The 17,060-nt window shown below is 35.3% G+C and overlaps 2 protein-coding genes across 3 annotated transcripts; one reads left to right on the top strand and one right to left on the bottom strand.

Annotated features, from left to right (window-relative positions):
• Positions 1-1,800: 1,800 nt before the first annotated feature.
• Positions 1,801-4,547, bottom strand: LOC116171535 (ATP synthase lipid-binding protein, mitochondrial-like). 2 transcript variants are annotated; one of them, XM_031488427.1, is made up of 4 exons: positions 4,412-4,547; positions 3,904-3,979; positions 3,544-3,763; positions 1,801-2,500 (listed from the first exon to the last, which is right to left on the bottom strand). In XM_031488427.1, the coding sequence occupies exons 2-4, from the start codon at positions 3,946-3,948 to the stop codon at positions 2,337-2,339; spliced, it is 429 nt and encodes a 142-aa protein (XP_031344287.1). In that variant the 5' UTR covers positions 3,949-3,979; positions 4,412-4,547; the 3' UTR covers positions 1,801-2,336. The 2 variants fall into 2 exon arrangements, with proteins under 2 accessions (XP_031344287.1, XP_031344288.1); XM_031488428.1 differs by having other exon boundaries at positions 4,388-4,448.
• Positions 4,548-4,609: 62 nt separating this feature from the next.
• LOC116170727 lies at positions 4,610-15,030 on the top strand. Its single transcript, XM_031487231.1, has 3 exons — positions 4,610-4,789; positions 4,844-5,008; positions 14,921-15,030. Exons 1-3 carry the CDS (start codon positions 4,693-4,695, stop codon positions 15,028-15,030), a joined length of 372 nt encoding a protein of 123 aa, XP_031343091.1. The 5' UTR covers positions 4,610-4,692.
• The last annotated feature ends 2,030 nt before the right edge of the window (positions 15,031-17,060 follow it).

Below are 17,060 nucleotides of genomic sequence, written 5' to 3'. Positions count from 1 at the left end.
AATTCACTTGAATACCTCACCGGAAAAAAAATGGAAAAGTTCATAAAAAATATCACTTCTCTTCATTTTTTCACTCGGCGAGATAATTGCAGTCAAATGCGAAAAAAAACATTTTCCCATTTTTTTCTTCGTTTTTTCTGTATAACAATATATTTCGAGAGTTTCCGGCCAGGGGATTAGATTTTCAGATTCAGCGGATTTTTTTACATAGAGTACATTTGGTCTTGTTGAGTGCTGAGTGTTGAGCCCAAACCGTACTTTTGATGAATCATAGGGCTTTGCTTCGCCCCCTTCTGATAGTGTATTATTAGTATGGGTAAAGATAACTGTGTAAAAAATATAGCAAAGAGCTCTTGGGTATGGCTATAGTATGTGCAAAACCAAATTGAACCTGGTGTTAGATTTGCTTTTATTCCAAGTGCATATGTATAAAATTTCAAAAATGCGTTCTATAATAGTGTGCGTTTATGGAAGAACACCATAGATTTTTATATGTTCCTAAGACAGTTTGAAAGATCGTGTGACAATATCCAAGGACTGTAAAAAATTTTTCACAGCATTTTTTTCTTTTGTTTTTTTTTTTATTTTAATATTCTTAACATATATTTTTTATATTCTTTATGTTTTCGAATAGTTTTTTTATTAACAATACATGATCATTGTTATTGGGGTAACCTGTTATGTTCATAAATAAATAAATAAGTTGGCACTCTGCATGCGCAAAACCAAGTGCATATGTAGCTTATAAATTAAAAAAAGTTTGCAATTCGGTTCATATGTATATGACCGAGATACCAAAAGAGCACTATGCATTTTGAATCGATTAGGCTCAACTTTTGCCATTGCTTTTGCATTGCTAAAGCTATGCCCATATTGAATTTCATGCAATTCAATTCATAACTCACGGATATGTCAAAAGGGCCTTCCTTATTATACCGCAAGGAGCTCGATAATATTATGTGAATTGCACTAATAATAAAAATAAAAATAAGAACATCATTTTTTTCATTTCCCATTTTCGCATATTTCCCTTGCGCTTTGAGCAGAATGTGAAAAAAATAACGACAGTTTCAATTTTTACAACGCTTCGATCATCCCATCCCAACCGGAACCCCCAAAAGCACCTGAAATTATAACAACATGTAGGTCAAGGGTTCGAGTCGTACCTACGCCAGATTCTTTTTTAACTAAAAAGTTTATTAAAAATTCAAAATTACGATGTGGGTACATTTTTTTACAAACGCTGAGAAAACAAAAAGAGATACAAAAAAGTTATAAAAGATAAATTGTAGAGAATTTAATTTCCTACAAAAAAGTCCGCGATGGCATATATGTATCTTCAACCCTTAATGTGTGATAAGCAATCAAAGATACTATGAATGCCAACGCAATCAAGATGCGCAACTTTAAATGGTTGATATGGCTAAACGATTAAAGATAGATATATGCCGTCGCGGACTTTTTTGTAGTACATTTAATTGTCTCTAATTTTTGTTCTATAAAATTTTGTGTATCCCAATTGGTATCGGCAGCGTTTTCATTTAAAGTGCGCGCGACTATTATACGTACCAACAAAAGATTACAGTATTGAAATCTTCAGTGCAAACGCAATTCGGAGCATAAATTCGCTCTAAAACCGATTATATTATTATAAAAGTGGGAGAGGTACACCTTACCTCTCCACCGATTGTCACGGAACCACAAGTTCCCATTAGGCTAGACTTCTTCCTAATTTTATATTCAAAGATTGAGGTGAGCTATCTGTTGTAGTTACTCTGTGCCCATAGTTCAAAGAATGTACGCAATTCAACTTTTTATTCTCGTTATGATACATATGATTTTTAATGAACAATTGAACGTTCCTATTGGAATACTCCCTAAATCGTTACGGTTTCATAGATAATGGGAATGAAAAATTTATAAGAGCGCATTTTTTGTAAAAATAATCCTGAAATTTAGAAAGATGAAAATCTAAATCACTGGGATTCAACAACGAAAGAGATAAAACTTAATAAATCTAATCGACAAATATGACAACTAAGAAATTTATTAATTTCTAATCCTGTACAGTATGCAATAGTGCTTAATTTAATTGTACACAAAAAATTACAATTACTCCCTATTAAACATATGAAAAATTAGCGAACATAATAAACCCAGTCAGTTCATCTCTGGTGTAATAAAAAAATTTACAATTATTTTTGTCATACATTTAATTAGGAGTCTATATATTTCTACTTAAAAGTCCTATTGCCAATATTAAATAAAAGAATGTCTCTACTTGATGGTACTGTAACGAAATGATGGAGTATGATAGCGTAACCTTCTTGGCAATTTTAAAACGCGAACAGCAGTAGGAAGGACATCATAAGACAAAACAATCCCATAGCTTCAGATAAGGCGAAACCTAAGATAGCATATGAGAAAAGTTGCTGTTTTAAAGATGGATTTCGGGCATATCCAATAATTAGTGATCCAAACACTGTTCCAATACCAGCTCCTGTAACAAAAGCAATTAGTATTTCATATCAGTCTCAATTTAGAGAAATTAAATGAAAACATACCACTTGCAGACGGATTTCAAACACAAAAACAGTTAAAGGGCAAACAATAAAAGGAACGCAATCATTAAACAAAATAAACCCATAGCTTCCGATAAAGCAAAACCAAGGATAGCATAGGAAAACAATTGCTGTTTTAGGGAGGGATTTCGGGAGTAACCAATAATTAAGCATCCAAATACTGCACCAATTCCAACACCTAGAAATAATGTTAGCTGTACTAAAACAAGCATACACATGACCATCACTATGACCTGTGAAATATGCATTTTAAGTGCCAAAATTTAAATTGATACCATTTTAAACTTTGGTCGGCGCTAATCTAGTAAATTCTGATCAATTATGGGATGTATTCTTTGACTGCACTATTATCAGTAATTTTTACAATTAAAAAAAAAAGTTTCAGGTAATGAAACACCAAAAATGTATTGGTAATTTTTGAACATATTCCTATTACCAAGACTAGCGAGTAACCTTTGCTATTCAGTATTTTTTGCCCTAAAAAAAAATAAAGCACAAGAGCAGCAATTTTTTTGTGAAAATGATTTTTTTTTAGTATTTCCGTAATGATGAACAAATTTCATATTATCAATACAATATGTAATGGTGTCCTGATACCAAAGAGCCATTAAGAAAAAAATTAATGTGTAATACGAGATTTTGACATCTATATAATTTTGTCCATTGGACATCTTTACACCTAAATGCTGCTAAAGTTGAGGGTGCCTGAAAAAAATGCATTATCACAATACCTTTCACACAGGAGTCATGCAAATGGATTAGAATAGGAAAAAGCAAATTTAGAAAAATGCTAAGCAACCCCTAAACTCATTGAACATAAGCTCAATTTAATTATGAAATTCAAATTAATTACACATACAACGTCCTTTATGTAAAAATGTCATGCACTATGCAAATCTAATGTTATTCGTTAACATTTACCGATAATTAAAATTATTTATACCTAAAAGGCAATACAAACCTGAGCCAGCAACACCAACTGTAGCCGCACCCGCACCAATAAACTTAGCAGCGGAATCGATATCCCTAGTTACAGCTGTAGTTTGAAAACTGCGGATTGCAGGTAAAAGTGTGGGTTTCTGAGACTGTTGTTGGACAACTGGCGACTGAACTAACAATTGGCTACTTTGACTTAATGTACTGCTAAGTGGCCGTAAAAAGGTCTTTGGACTGGCAATTATCTGAAAAAATAGTTTTAGTGAGCGATTATGTAACATGCTAGGGATACACATTGATTATCTTTATTATGTAACAAGCACACTGTACTAAAAAGTCACTAATTTTAAATAAATTTAAAGCAATAGCCGTGCAAGATACTTACTGCACTTCGTGCAAGGGGTGCAATGACTTTAGCACAGGCAAACATGTCTGCAATTTGATTTTTCTTTACACCAAACCTAGAACAAAGGAGTTTATTATTTCACTAAGAATTACAATTGGAAATAGGTAGGTTAACGGGAGTGACTATTTTTCATTTATCAATTAATCTTAAGATTTTCGTAGGTTACGTAATGAAAGACGGCGACATACAAAGTAAAATCGATACAATTATGAGGTTTCGGTATTCTAAAATACACGGATCACTGCAGTTCCACTCGTAAAATTATCCTACTTTCTTATGTAATGACAATTCTCCGGTGACAACCAAAAATGGCCGATATTGAAATCTTTTACATAACACAAAATATTCACGAAACGTCCATAAATACTTAAATCCGTAGTAAAAGAACGACACTATAATTGATTATAGAAATTTCCAATGTCGGATGATTTAATTAATTTAAGATAACTTTGGAATTACTCACTAAAACACAAGTACGGGCACCTACCTAAAGAAACAGTGTCAGGAGGAGGACAACCGGCGTACCTCTGGAATGTAACTACTGAGTCGCTTTGAAGGGGACCTGGCAACTGAGATCGTACATATAGGATTCATATAAGAGGAACGAGGACGATTTGTGTTCGTTCGGTTCCGTTTTCAGATTTTTGCGCTGAGGAGCCATCGACTCGAGTATTAGCGAGATCTACTAAACCGGCGCTACAAAACACATGATCATTTAAAAACCGGCAAAAGTTAGTGCACATAACCAAACGATTGGATTTAAAAATAATGGCTGTGTTTTTTAATAATGACTGCACGTATGGCTGCGGCAAAACGTTTCCTACTAAATCGTACCTGATTCATCACATAGAATCGACACATTTAGGTTTGTATGTTCTCATTTTGCGTATACAGATGCTGTCAATAATGTCATTCACAGATTTTGATATTGAAATGGAAGAATATGAGAGTGAAATACAAGCTGATTCATGTGTACCTCTTAGTTACATACTGAGGTATTCTTCGTTTGAATGTCCGGATCTATCAAGTGTCGCAAATCGTGAGGGCATTTTCAATCATTCCGCGCAAACTGAAAATCAGATTTGTATGTATATTACCTACATGAGAATTGAAAAATTGCACTCATTGTTACATTCATATCTACAGTCAGTCTCCCTTTTAACGTCAAAGGGATACTGAGTGCGGAAACTAAAAATCATTTGCTCAAATTGTAGATAATTTAGTCGAATTAACCCGATGGGTGATTTTGCTATGGGGGCAAATGATGGTGACACAATTGTTTTCATGGTAATTTCTCCCAACCTGGTTAATGTGGTTCAACTCTAATTTAACATCTCATGTTGAATTTTTAAAGGTATTCTTTTTTCTGCATTTTTGTGTAGGCTCAGAATTACTAAAAGTGGTGTGTGACCCTGGATTTTGGAAGCTTGTCACCCGGTTAGATGAACATCGTGTCTTGGGCTAAGGGTATAACAGATGGGAGTTCATTAATCCAAAAATAAAAGTAGCACCTGTGCCGTATTGCACAGTTACTGACACTGTACAAATATCGCCTACATGTTGCACACATTGATGTAGGTAAATCAGATGTTAATCTGAGGTTTTGTTTAACCATAATCAAACTTGCATGTTTGAAACTGATTAAACCTAGGATCTACAGGGTGTTTTTTTGGGAGCTTTAGTTAAAAGTTTCTGGGAAAGTAAAATAGGTAGGATTTTGAAAATTTGTACTTAGGAGTTACTCTGAAAGCCGAATCGATGTAAAATATTTTCAAAATGGCCGCACTTCCGGAAACACCGGAAGTAGATAGTAACTTCGTTATTTTAAATAGCAACCCCAATTTTTTATTGGGTTTTTGGATTCTACGTGAAATTTCAGTTCTTATATCTGCCATTTATGGTTTTTAAGTTATTTTGACTTTAAGAAAAAAAATGGCGGATGCAGATGGTACCTTGATAATTGATTACTTGAAAAAGGTTATAGTCATGGCAACCCATTTTTATCAGTGCATAGAGAATGAATAGGGCTTTCTTTTACTGTACTTAAAACAAAGTTAAGTTGCGTACAACCGCTCCTATGGAGATCCAAATTTAAGAAACTTCAAAGTCTATAAACTCAGTTTTTTTAAATGGAATGACCATGTTCTTAATATTGCATGAGATAGAGATTAGAGAATCGAAATTGGCATATTTTGATATTACATGTTCCTATAGCTATCTTTAACAGTTTCTGATTTATTCCCATTTCATTGAATTGATCTCGGAATTGATGCCATTTTTTTTCGCATTTTTTTTTAGTAGTTGGCCATGATTTTATAACAATCGAATTTTAAACAAATCAAGGAATGGATTCTTTAATACCATTGATTCTAGTTCTAGTCTAAATAATTCATTCATAAATAACTCATTTATTAAGGATATAGGACAGAAAATTTTTGAAAAATCTAAACAGAGTCGTTCAACTGAATTTCTTAAACAACGTATAAGTCTGGAAATTAAGAGAGGTAATGCGATATCTGTTCTAGCAACAATTCCATACCAAAAATGTTTCAACAAAGTTTTTTATATTTTGCATTGAATTTATTTTGTTAATCTTGCATTTGCAATTCAATTCATTTTCTTAAATATTCTCTTGTAGAGCTTTGTATAACTTGTGCTTCAACGGTTTGTAGTGCATTAGGGGTACAAAATTTCAAAAATTCATACAATTTCATTCTAGTTTTCGAATGAATGTGTACGGAAAGCACGCGCCGCGATTCTGCCCATTTCACCATAAATAACAATTAAATTCCAAAATAGGTGAAACCACTGCGAGTCATTTTTCGATTTTTGAAAAACTTATGTTAACCTATAACAGTGGGTGATGGATTAGTGTCACTAGATTTGTTTAAAATTCAATTGTTATAGAATCATGGCCGACTACTAAAAAGAAAATCCTAAAAAATAGTGTCAATTCAATAAAATGGGAATAAGTCAGAAACTGTTAAAGATAGCTATAGGAACATGTATTGTCAAAATATGCCCATTTCGATTCTCTATCTCATGGAATAGTAAGAACATGGTCATTCCATTAAAAAAACTGAGTTTTTAGTCTTTGAAGTTTCATAAATTTGGATATCCATAGGGGCGGTCGTACGCAACTTAACTTTTTTTTAAGTGCACTAAAAGAAAGCCCTATTCATTCTCTATGGACTGATAAAAATAGGTTGCCATGACTACAACCGTTTGCAAGTAATCAATTATCAAGGTACCATCTGCATCCGCCATTTTTTTTCTTAAAGTCAAAATAACTTAAAAACCATAAATGGTAGATATGACATATGGGTATCAAAAGAAGTGAAATTTCACGTAGAATCCAAAGAAGCAATAAAAAATAGGGGTTGCCATTTAAAATAACGAAGTTACTATCTACTTCCGGTGTTTCCGGAAGTGCGGCCATTTTGAAAATATTTTACATCGATTCGGCCTTCAGAGTAACTCCTAAGTACAAATTTTCAAAAACCTACCTATTTTACTTTCCCAGAAACTTTTAACTAAAGCTCCCAAAAAAACACCCTGTATATTAGACCCTTCCCTAAATTAATTAATTCGTGTTAAGAAGTATCTATTCCAAAAAACTTCATACGCTTACTGATCTAAACGATGGTTGGATTCATTTAAAACTTTGTTGCAAACTGAACTATGCAACGTAATTTCAAACGGAAATTGTAGGTTCAACTTCAGGCATCTTAGGTGATGTTTAGTTTGATGAGTTGATATTGGGGTTGAAGCATTAGCACAAACTGCTTAAAACAAAACAAACTACTTACCAACAGCGTGTAACAAGTATATGTGCTGAAACATTGGATGTAGGTAGTGTTTTTCCAAAAAAATTAAAGTAGTTAGAGCGCCTAGGTAAAAGTAACAAGAAGTTGGTGAAAATTTGGTCACTTATTCTCTGAGAGACGCACTTTCTAATGGTCAAAAGAAAAAAGTGTTCCTATGTGCCGTTTCTGAGATATTTGACAGTAAAAACAGGGTATTTTAACATGGGCTCTTATGGACAGACTCAGTTTTTCTGAGATAGCGAAGGTTTTTGTAACAAGACTTAAACGAGATGGGTCTCATTAGAAGCGAAATTTTGTGACGAATCTAAATATGCATGGAAAAGTACATGTTCATGATGAAATAAGGAAGATATTTACCGCCGGAGCGGCGTCTGCTCGGATGCGGCGGCACGCTATGCAGCACGCATTTAAATCTGATGACTTTTCCACTAGGTCTAGTATATAGCTGAGCTAGGACAATCTTTTCCTTCTTCTGCTGAGCACTTTTCTTCACAAAAGGCATGGTGTCTTTCAGAAAGAACACCAAAACCAGCGATATTTATAAAGGCCTGCACACGTCTTGTTGACACACTGATCGGATCGAGATCAAGATAGCGGCTGGGGATCTCTGGCGCCAACATCGAAAAACCAAATCCACTACACCGACTTCACGTAAAACGCCAAATTATTTAGTTTCTCGACTTTTACATACGTCTCGCATACGTTTTGTTTAAAAATAAATATATTCGTTTAGGATTTACCGCTTACACTGTGAATATTTAGTCGCGGTGTGTCGTCAACATTTAGTGTGCAAAGGTTTGAAACAGGGTCGAAAAGTAGGGAGACTAGTCAAGTTGACTACTGTATATATATACCTTTTTAAAAATCATGTAAGACGTTTGCATTGTGCTGAGGTACAAAATACCACTCATACCGTATTTCTAATTATGTTTCCTTCATAACAACATTTTTTTGGGGACGTTTACCGTAAGTAATAGGTAGGCCGAGTACATCACTTGACTTCAGCCGAACGCGCTCTAACTACTTTAAGGTTCAAAATGTTTTGTTCCTAAAATATTATGTGTGTTAGTAACTATAGGTAACGGATAGAATAGAACTTGGCTATAACGTGGCTATATGCAGGTTTTTGGGATAGGTCCGAGCTATGCTCTTTCTGATTTTGCAAATTTCTTACGTTAAGATGGCGTAACTCTAAACGGGGGTGCAAAACAATTTCAATGCTGACGAAACACTATAAAATGAGAAATCATTAGTTTATTATATTCCGACGTGTCGAGATAGACAATGAGGAAAATACTTATAGTCCATCCGTTATTACTATTCCGATATGTAATTAACCCCACTAAATGCAGCGTTAACTTTTTTTTACTTCACGTCGTCGATTTAATATAAATAATTCTCTCAAACAAACTGCAACGCGTTATTGTTGACGTGCAGAGTAAGAATGAACAAAGTACGGTTCCGAAACGGTTAAAAGTTACGCTGCATTTAGTGGGGTTAATTACATATCGGAACAGTAATAACAAATGGACTATAACTCCAATATTTATTGGACTGAAACGGATTATACTAAAACAAGAAAAAAACTTCATTATATTCTATGTGGAGAAGCTGAACTTTATTCAAATTTTTAGGTCATATGAACACAAGCAAAACACAAGCATCTTTCTTACCTAGGAAATTTGACGATGCGCATCTACGCACGGCATTTGAGTTTAAACATGGGTGCTACCTTTGCGTTTGTGAGAGAAGCATCTGTGATTAAATTTAAAAAAAAACTTGGTATCTTGGTATTCCCGAGTCATGCGCGGATTCAATTTTCACTATACGCGCTACTTTTGTTTTTACTAAAACCATCTGTGGTTAAAAATTTTAAATCTGTAAATAATAAAGTTAGCATTGTGCTTCCTGATTTTTACTGTTTGCAACTCGTTTACTGTAGTATACTTTACAGTGACCCAATTTAGAACAGTGGTGACAACCGGGTATGTTGTTTTAGATTGGTAGTTGGTTCCGGGTACCATATTAGGGCTAAATTGCTATACTTTGGTATAGGACTTTACAGGTTTTTTTGGTGTTTTTGCGAAATTCTGTGAATAAGAGTGCTGCTTAAGGTAAAATCTATATTGTGGACATTCGGTTCTATATAAAGACATAGTTTGAGAAATTCATTACGAAAAGTTTGGTTATGCTGCTCACTTGTGGTTATAAATACGCTTGAATTAGTTTAAATTTTAACATTTATTGCTGAAGCACAACCAATATTGTAGTTTTTATGGTACATTGTTCCTACGCTGCCTTGTTTAAGTTAGCCCCAATATGGCGGATAGGCAGGACAAGTTGTCCCCACTGTCCTAATACAGTCACGGTAGTGTACTAAACCTCCAGGTACTTCGCTAACCTTACATTAAAATAACACGGAAATAAATCATCCCGGCTACGTTTAAAAATGGCCACCGAAAGTACGATAGGGAAGGAAAAGAACAAAAAATAAAACACTAAGATGGTGCAATAGTATAATTCGTATTTTGAATAAATCTTTGCATTTTGATCAGTTATTGAATCGCGGAAATGAATGTACGCACATAACTTTAGAACGGCTGCATCAAATTAGATAAATTGGTAGATGGGTTTGCTATTATCAGAACAAGATTTGTATAAAAGATAATTTCCAAAAAATTGCATGGCAAAAAGTAACAAAAAAATTGTTTCTCTTTTTCGTGATTTTAAATCGCAATATAACTAGTAGATTGCGACAAAGCGCGATATACTACGTCTCTAGAAGAATCCATACCGAGGCGTGAGGCGAAAAAGTAGACGGTTAAACATATCAATTACGTATGCTGGCGAAGGTTTCTGATATTTAACGTGGGCGAGGAAAACTAATCGGGAGAAATTTTTTAACGTAGATTCAAATACAAATTATAATTTACCACACCTGCTGGTGGAGGGTGTTCCGCCGACCGGCTGCCAGACAAAATAAAATTTCGGCGTCGAACGCACGGCCGCCGGTGAGTGAATCAACTGACACATTTGTTTCATTATATTCAAGTCTGTGCCTGTTGACACACGAATGGGGATATTTCCGTCGTCGTCCTGTATCATCGTATACCTACAGAAGTCGAGTCGACGAAACAGCGGGTGAGCCGATTAACCGTCTGTGTGCAATAGATCTAAGTCCTACGCTGGAGCGGGACGATTGGGCAAGGTGAAGCGGGGCATCCGCCGAAACCGAGCTTATGGCCCATTCGTGAGCGGGACATTGACTGATAGGCGGCACCAAGTTCGCCGGGTCCGCTAGTCACTAATCTCGAGTGAGTAATAGTGAAATGGTTGATGGTAAAACATAATAACTGTAAATCATATACACAAAACATAATAGCAAATAGGTACAAGTTAAAAGCAAGTTTCAAAACAAAGAAATTGGTTGGGGTACAAGTAGAAAACAGAAGAGGTAGCTGTACAACAGGTGACCCATCTTTAGTGCAAGAAATCCCTTTTGTTAAAAGCAACATAGAAAATTACAATGACTTTAGAAGGCAAATTCAACGTAGCACGAATCGCGGAAATTATAGTGAATCTCAACTCATAATAGTATCGCACATATTCTAAACTGAAGAGGTTTGGTTGATTGACGGGTAACAATGGGCCATCGGCAGGATTTCCCAGCCCATAGTTCTGATTCTAGAACAGTCCCGGCACTAGGTGTCGTAACTAACGTGGTGACCGTTATTTACCACCCCTGCCTCATTCATGGCGAAAATCTTAACTTACAAACAAGTCCATATACACATCAAACTTCAAACAATTCGATAAGTTCTGTATGTTTCAAAGAATGATCAAAACATAACAATAAATTGCTTTAGTGCAATCAATATTTTAATCTTGGGGACTCGATTTATCTTTTATCGACCAAAAATTCAAAACTGCACCACTGGTTGCAGAACACTTGTAGTGTACTTAAGCTTAACCCCTATGTTCTACGCTAACGCCACACTACAGTAACACGGAAATTAGTTGTCAGGTAAACTCCTGACTTGACTTTCCGACTACTTTTAACTTTAACTTTTCTCGACTTTCGAAATAGGATCGCGTCAATATTGAACGAAAAGTCTTTTTGTTCAACATTGACACGATCCTATCTCGGAAGTCGCTCACATCTTTAGAAAAACATAGATTGTAGACCGGGATCAAGTGTTCTGTGACCGGCATTCTTTCCTGGCGAGAGGTTTAGCTCCCTTAGCAACACTCAAACATGCTTTACTGGGTGAATGAGAACCGAGGATCTTCTCACGTCCAGGTCTTATGCCCCCGGCAACGTATCTCCTGTGCAATCCCTACCCTCATGCGTGGAATTAAACGCCGGTCCGCAGGTCTTACCACGTCAGCCGGGCCCAATTTGTGCCGGAAGCATTCACGCTGAAAACTTATTACCCAATAAGGGGGTCTTACGACGATCGGGTCTGCAGGACCTAGAATACGTAACCCTTATGCGCAATAAAAGTTGCAAGGGCTCTTCTCTATACAGACACACTGCATGTCCAGATGCGAAACTACGCAGCCTCTTGTGCGAAAACACACCCACACAATGAATGGGTGTAACGGGAGTCTTACAACGCGGTGTGCTCCGAACGGTTATGCACGGGATGCTTACACTAATCGGCTGGCTTGTACGAATCCAGGGGTACGGAGCATCCGACACGGAGGCCCTCACCCTCACGCACCCTTAAATTGTCCCGGAGCACTTACTTCCGAACGCAACTCCAGATGAGATCATAATGGGAGGCCTTCCAACGTGTCTTGACGCCCAGTCTGCACAAACAAACAACACATTTACAGGACGAACGTATTCTCCATGAGAGCGCACTTAACGAAACACAGAACATACTAAACAAAATTTCCCCTTTAGGAATCGTAGTGGAAATATTAATTAATTTCGGCGCGTAGTTAACAATACGGATGGTTTCACTTACCCTAAGTCAACTTTACGTTTGACAGTTTTATTTGGGGTTTAGGTAATTTATTGCCTATATGAACGTGGGAAAGAACGCAATGCCGCTCAAAATTTGGTACTTATTTTATTTTTTATTTTATTTACAAGTTGGTGTGTGCTGCTATACACGTCACGTACATTTCTTAAACCATTACCCATTTACCATCAGTCTTTTTAGTGTAATACAAGGAAGTTGAGTTAAGCTTATGTGCTCGATTTTCGGTCGTCTTTATATATCTGTTCCAGCCAAATCTCAGCCCCTGGGCCACCTAGAAACTTCGGGTTTTCACTCATTGATAGCTGCTATGCTTTGTATTTCCCGCTACTCATCATTTACAGTTGTGTTACACGGCAACATGCACAAGTGGGTTTTGAAATTTTTTTATTCATTTGTGCACATTCTAGCATATAGGAATATTTTACTCAAAATGCCAAGCGCTGAATAAAATGTTAACTGTCATTAAGTAGTTAATAGATGCTATTTAAATTGTTTAAATTCTTTTTTTCACTACTAGCGTCTGATGACATGATTATTAACCTTTTTTCCACTTGTAAAGTAGGCTTTCTCGGCATTTGTTCAAAGTTGTTAATAATTTTTTATTATTAACTAGTAGTCAATAATGAGAACTGTCACGCTGTCACTTTTAGAAAACACAACCCGAAATTTCGCTCAATGAACGTTTAGACAAGTTCTCTAAAACGAATAATTGCCACCATTCGCAATTTCCAGAGAAATTACATACCTAAAATTATCACATTTTGAAAACATTCGAACGAAATTACTCTTTGAAAAATCTCAATGACAGAACAAAATACGGCCTGTTTGACTTGTACTTCCACGTACTTGATTGACATGTTAAATTAAGAAACAAAAAATTCTGTTCAACCGTTCACTTTCTTATCAATATAATATGTTAATTTAGAGGATTTCAAGTGCTAGTAGTGAAAAAAATAGTATATATACCACGGTAGAGAAGTCTATTATTGCCATCGCACCTTACACCCCTCGGCGCAAGCGCCTCGAGATGTAATCTTGGTGCTCAGGCAATAATAGTGGACTTCTCTACCTTGATATATAATGTACTATTATACTTCGATGTGGTCCATTTGAAAGGCTACATATGGGAATTATACGTATACATCTGTTATATTACTTTTCCGCAACCATATATGGGTAGGTAGAGTATTGTTTTCATCTCAGAGTAAAGCTTGTTATCACTATAACTCAAAATCTACTGGGACAAATTGCGTAAATTTTTGCAGTCGTATTACTTGCTGGTTGGAGTAGACACCTATTAATTTTCAGACCGGCGAGGCATATCCTAACTTTCGTATTTATGAACCGATCTTGCTGAAATTTTTACAGTGGTACCTTTTAATAGAGGCAAATCGATTGACTATAGTAAACATATAAAAAGCTACGTGCGTATGCGCAGAAGTAACTTTCTTGTGTATGGGCCGATCTTGCTTAAATTTTAACGTGCCTTTTGATAAAAGCAAATCGGTCAATTATATTAACATTGTGACAAGCTGCGCGCGAGAATGCGCAGGGTAAATTTCATATTTGTGTACAGATCTTACTGAAATTTTAACAGAAGAATCAGCTGTTCATAAAAACAAATTTGTCGATTATACGAGTACATGCCATAAGCCACTTTCGTGCATGTGTATTAGTAAATTTCTTATTTTTGAACTAATTTTTGTGAAAAGTAACGGCATCAAATTGAATATCCATGTCAAAAATTGGTACTTCGATTAGGTACTTCGCTCAATAAAAAATGAAGCCATGTATGAGAAGTAAATACAATAAAAGGAATGTGATGGGTCTCAACAGATGCTACCTTGCGGAAAAGTTAAGGTTTGAAGAAACTCATTTGTTCTATATCGTTTTGCTTGGCCAAACTTATTAGCGTAACACAACAAAGTTGAGGTAACGCTTATGTGCTCGATTTTCCGTCGTTTCTCTATCTGTCTGGGTCACCTATAGAGACTTCGGGTTTTCGCTAATAGATAGCTGCTATGGTCTATATTTGCCCGTTACTCATTACATTATTTACAGTTGTGTTACGCGGCAACACTCACGAGTGGGGTTTGACACATTTTTTAAATATATTTTAATAACAAGCACTATATTTTAGGAATAAGATCATTTGTATCATTTATAGTATTTTTTCAGCTTTGGAGCCATCGACGAACGATACTGATCGTTGTGTAGATGTCAAATCTGATCTAATTTATGACTCCAACAATAACGATAACTTTTGGGTCACAACACTTTCTGAGTAAGTTTACTTTTTTTTATTTTTAAAATTGTTATTATACAGGCTGTTTCACGCAAACCGTTACCTAAAAGTATTCAGGCTCTCATTGTTAATTTGAATTTGAAAATTTTCATACCAACATAGTTTTTCATTATCGTTTCACTTCCGGTTTTACTGGATATGGATAGACACTTTCCTATTTTAAATAGAACACCCTGTATTGTAAGGTTGACATTAATTGCTCCATGTTACAACTTCTTATTAAATAGAAAATGTATGGGTTTGCCAGTTACCGACAACAGTAAAGTGTAATCTTTAACCCTGTCTTTAACAGATCGGTCTATACCTACGCACAGATATAGTCCCCTCTCAATATTTATTATTTATCTTATACTTTTGACTTTACATTCTACTGTTGTTTATAACTTAAATATTAAATAAATACTACGCAATAATTATCTAGATAGATTTAATTAAGGCAAGTAGATGGCACACTATCTTTTTCATTTAATTAACAAGTTATGAACGGTTATGAATGGAGTAATTAATTCCAAACTTGCTATTTAGTAAGCAATTAATGTAGAAAGCGGGTTACCTCAAAGCCATATCTTTACTATTGTAAATTAATACACAATTTATCACAGCAATTAATTCGAAACTTGTAGTTTATTAAGCAAATAAGTTCTAATGTTAAACTAGTACACGCAATTTTATATACAAATTTTACCAAATGGGCGAAGCATATGTTAAGTTCCACATTACAGCAATAAATTAGCAATTAATAAGCACTTTATTATGTGCTATTACATTTGACAAACTGCAATGGTCGGCGCGCTAAGTTAACGGACATGAAAAAATCCGACTCCAGTTGTTGTCTGAAAATGAAAGTGATTAGAATGTCACGAAATGTCCGTTCGGTTTTTATGAGTAAAACAAATTCTCCCAAACTACCTTTGATACATATTGTTTCGTCTGGCAGGATGAAATTTTTGGAAATCTTAATTTAAATGGACAAGGGCGGTCTCCTTTTTGTGTAGTAACATTGTAATTAAATTTTATTAATTTGTCGTTGGTCTATATAACGGCATGGGGATTATTTGTGTGATACGAGAAAGCGGTCAAGGTTGTTTTTGTTTACATTTTTATTTTATTTAACGTAGAATTTCTGGGAATTTTGTTTGGCCTTTATCTGTTATCAAATGCTTAATTGTATGTGATTTATCGCCTTTTCTGTGCAGTAGAGAGATGAAATTTTATTCTTCCTAGAATTTAAATTTGGATTTATCTCTTAATGTCTGATAGCAAATTGATTTAGAAAAATTATTCGACCTCTATTTTTTCGTCTATTAACGTACATTGAGGGGGTAGTCTTTGTTGTCAACTGTGTATTTGGTTGTTATAATTTTGATTTTCGGAAGAAGGGTTTCGCCGTAAATAGGACGTTAACAAGAAAAGCGTCGTTTGTAGCCACAGTCAACACAGAACTACATTTGTTTGAAAATTTGAATCAGCTTTTTGCTATGTTCAGCACCGAGTTACGTTTTGTTAGAGATTTTTTTCGCTTATTTCGATTATTTGTGTTGAAGCGACAGCCAGCACTGAAAGTTTCGTCTAATGTGAGTTTAAAGTTTGAAGAAGTTTCGTGTGTGAAGCCGGAAGCCGAATTCGCGGCTAATTAATGTTCTACGTTTTGAAGTTTTGGCAATCAAAGGTGCTGCAAGAAGAGGTGTTTGTTGGCACCCCTATAAGTATGTTTTCAACGTGACTTTGAAGTTGAGTTTTTTTATTGGAACATCTTTGACTACCCGGAGAGAAGATGCTGCTATTACCCGGTCGTTAGTGTAAAGTGCGTTCGTTGAAAATTGTGATTGTTTTTGTGTACTGTGTCCATTTTATTTGGATATTACAATTCCCGGACAAGAATAATTGTTTGTGTTTTTGTACCATTTTTCTTTTGTGTGTTAAGATTAAATCGCATTTTTGTGATTTTCCTATTAATTTCCTTGTGTTTCATTCTCAACGACGTGTTTTCTAACTTACCTGTTGTTTTAATTG

Source organism: Photinus pyralis, unplaced genomic scaffold (genome assembly GCF_008802855.1).
Source record: "Photinus pyralis isolate 1611_PpyrPB1 unplaced genomic scaffold, Ppyr1.3 Ppyr1.4_LG5, whole genome shotgun sequence".
In the NCBI taxonomy this organism is placed as follows: Eukaryota; Metazoa; Arthropoda; class Insecta; order Coleoptera; family Lampyridae; genus Photinus; species Photinus pyralis.
The sequence above is the reverse complement of the archived record's forward strand: the minus strand, read 5'-3'. Positions and strand labels throughout refer to the sequence as shown.

Coding starts and splice junctions, on each gene's coding strand:
- LOC116171535 (XM_031488427.1), bottom strand. CDS start 3,948: ATGTTTGCCTGTGCTAAAGTCATTGCACCCCTTGCACGAAGTGCA. Junction 3,764..3,903: donor CACCCCTTGCACGAAGTGCA/GTAAGTATCTTG, acceptor CTATTTTTTCAG/ATAATTGCCAGTCCAAAGAC. Junction 2,501..3,543: donor AGTTGGTGTTGCTGGCTCAG/GTTTGTATTGCC, acceptor CTTTTGTTACAG/GAGCTGGTATTGGAACAGTG.
- LOC116170727 (XM_031487231.1), top strand. CDS start 4,693: ATGGCTGTGTTTTTTAATAATGACTGCACGTATGGCTGCGGCAAAACG. Junction 4,790..4,843: donor CATAGAATCGACACATTTAG/GTTTGTATGTTC, acceptor TGTCATTCACAG/ATTTTGATATTGAAATGGAA. Junction 5,009..14,920: donor GCAAACTGAAAATCAGATTT/GTATGTATATTA, acceptor GTATTTTTTCAG/CTTTGGAGCCATCGACGAAC.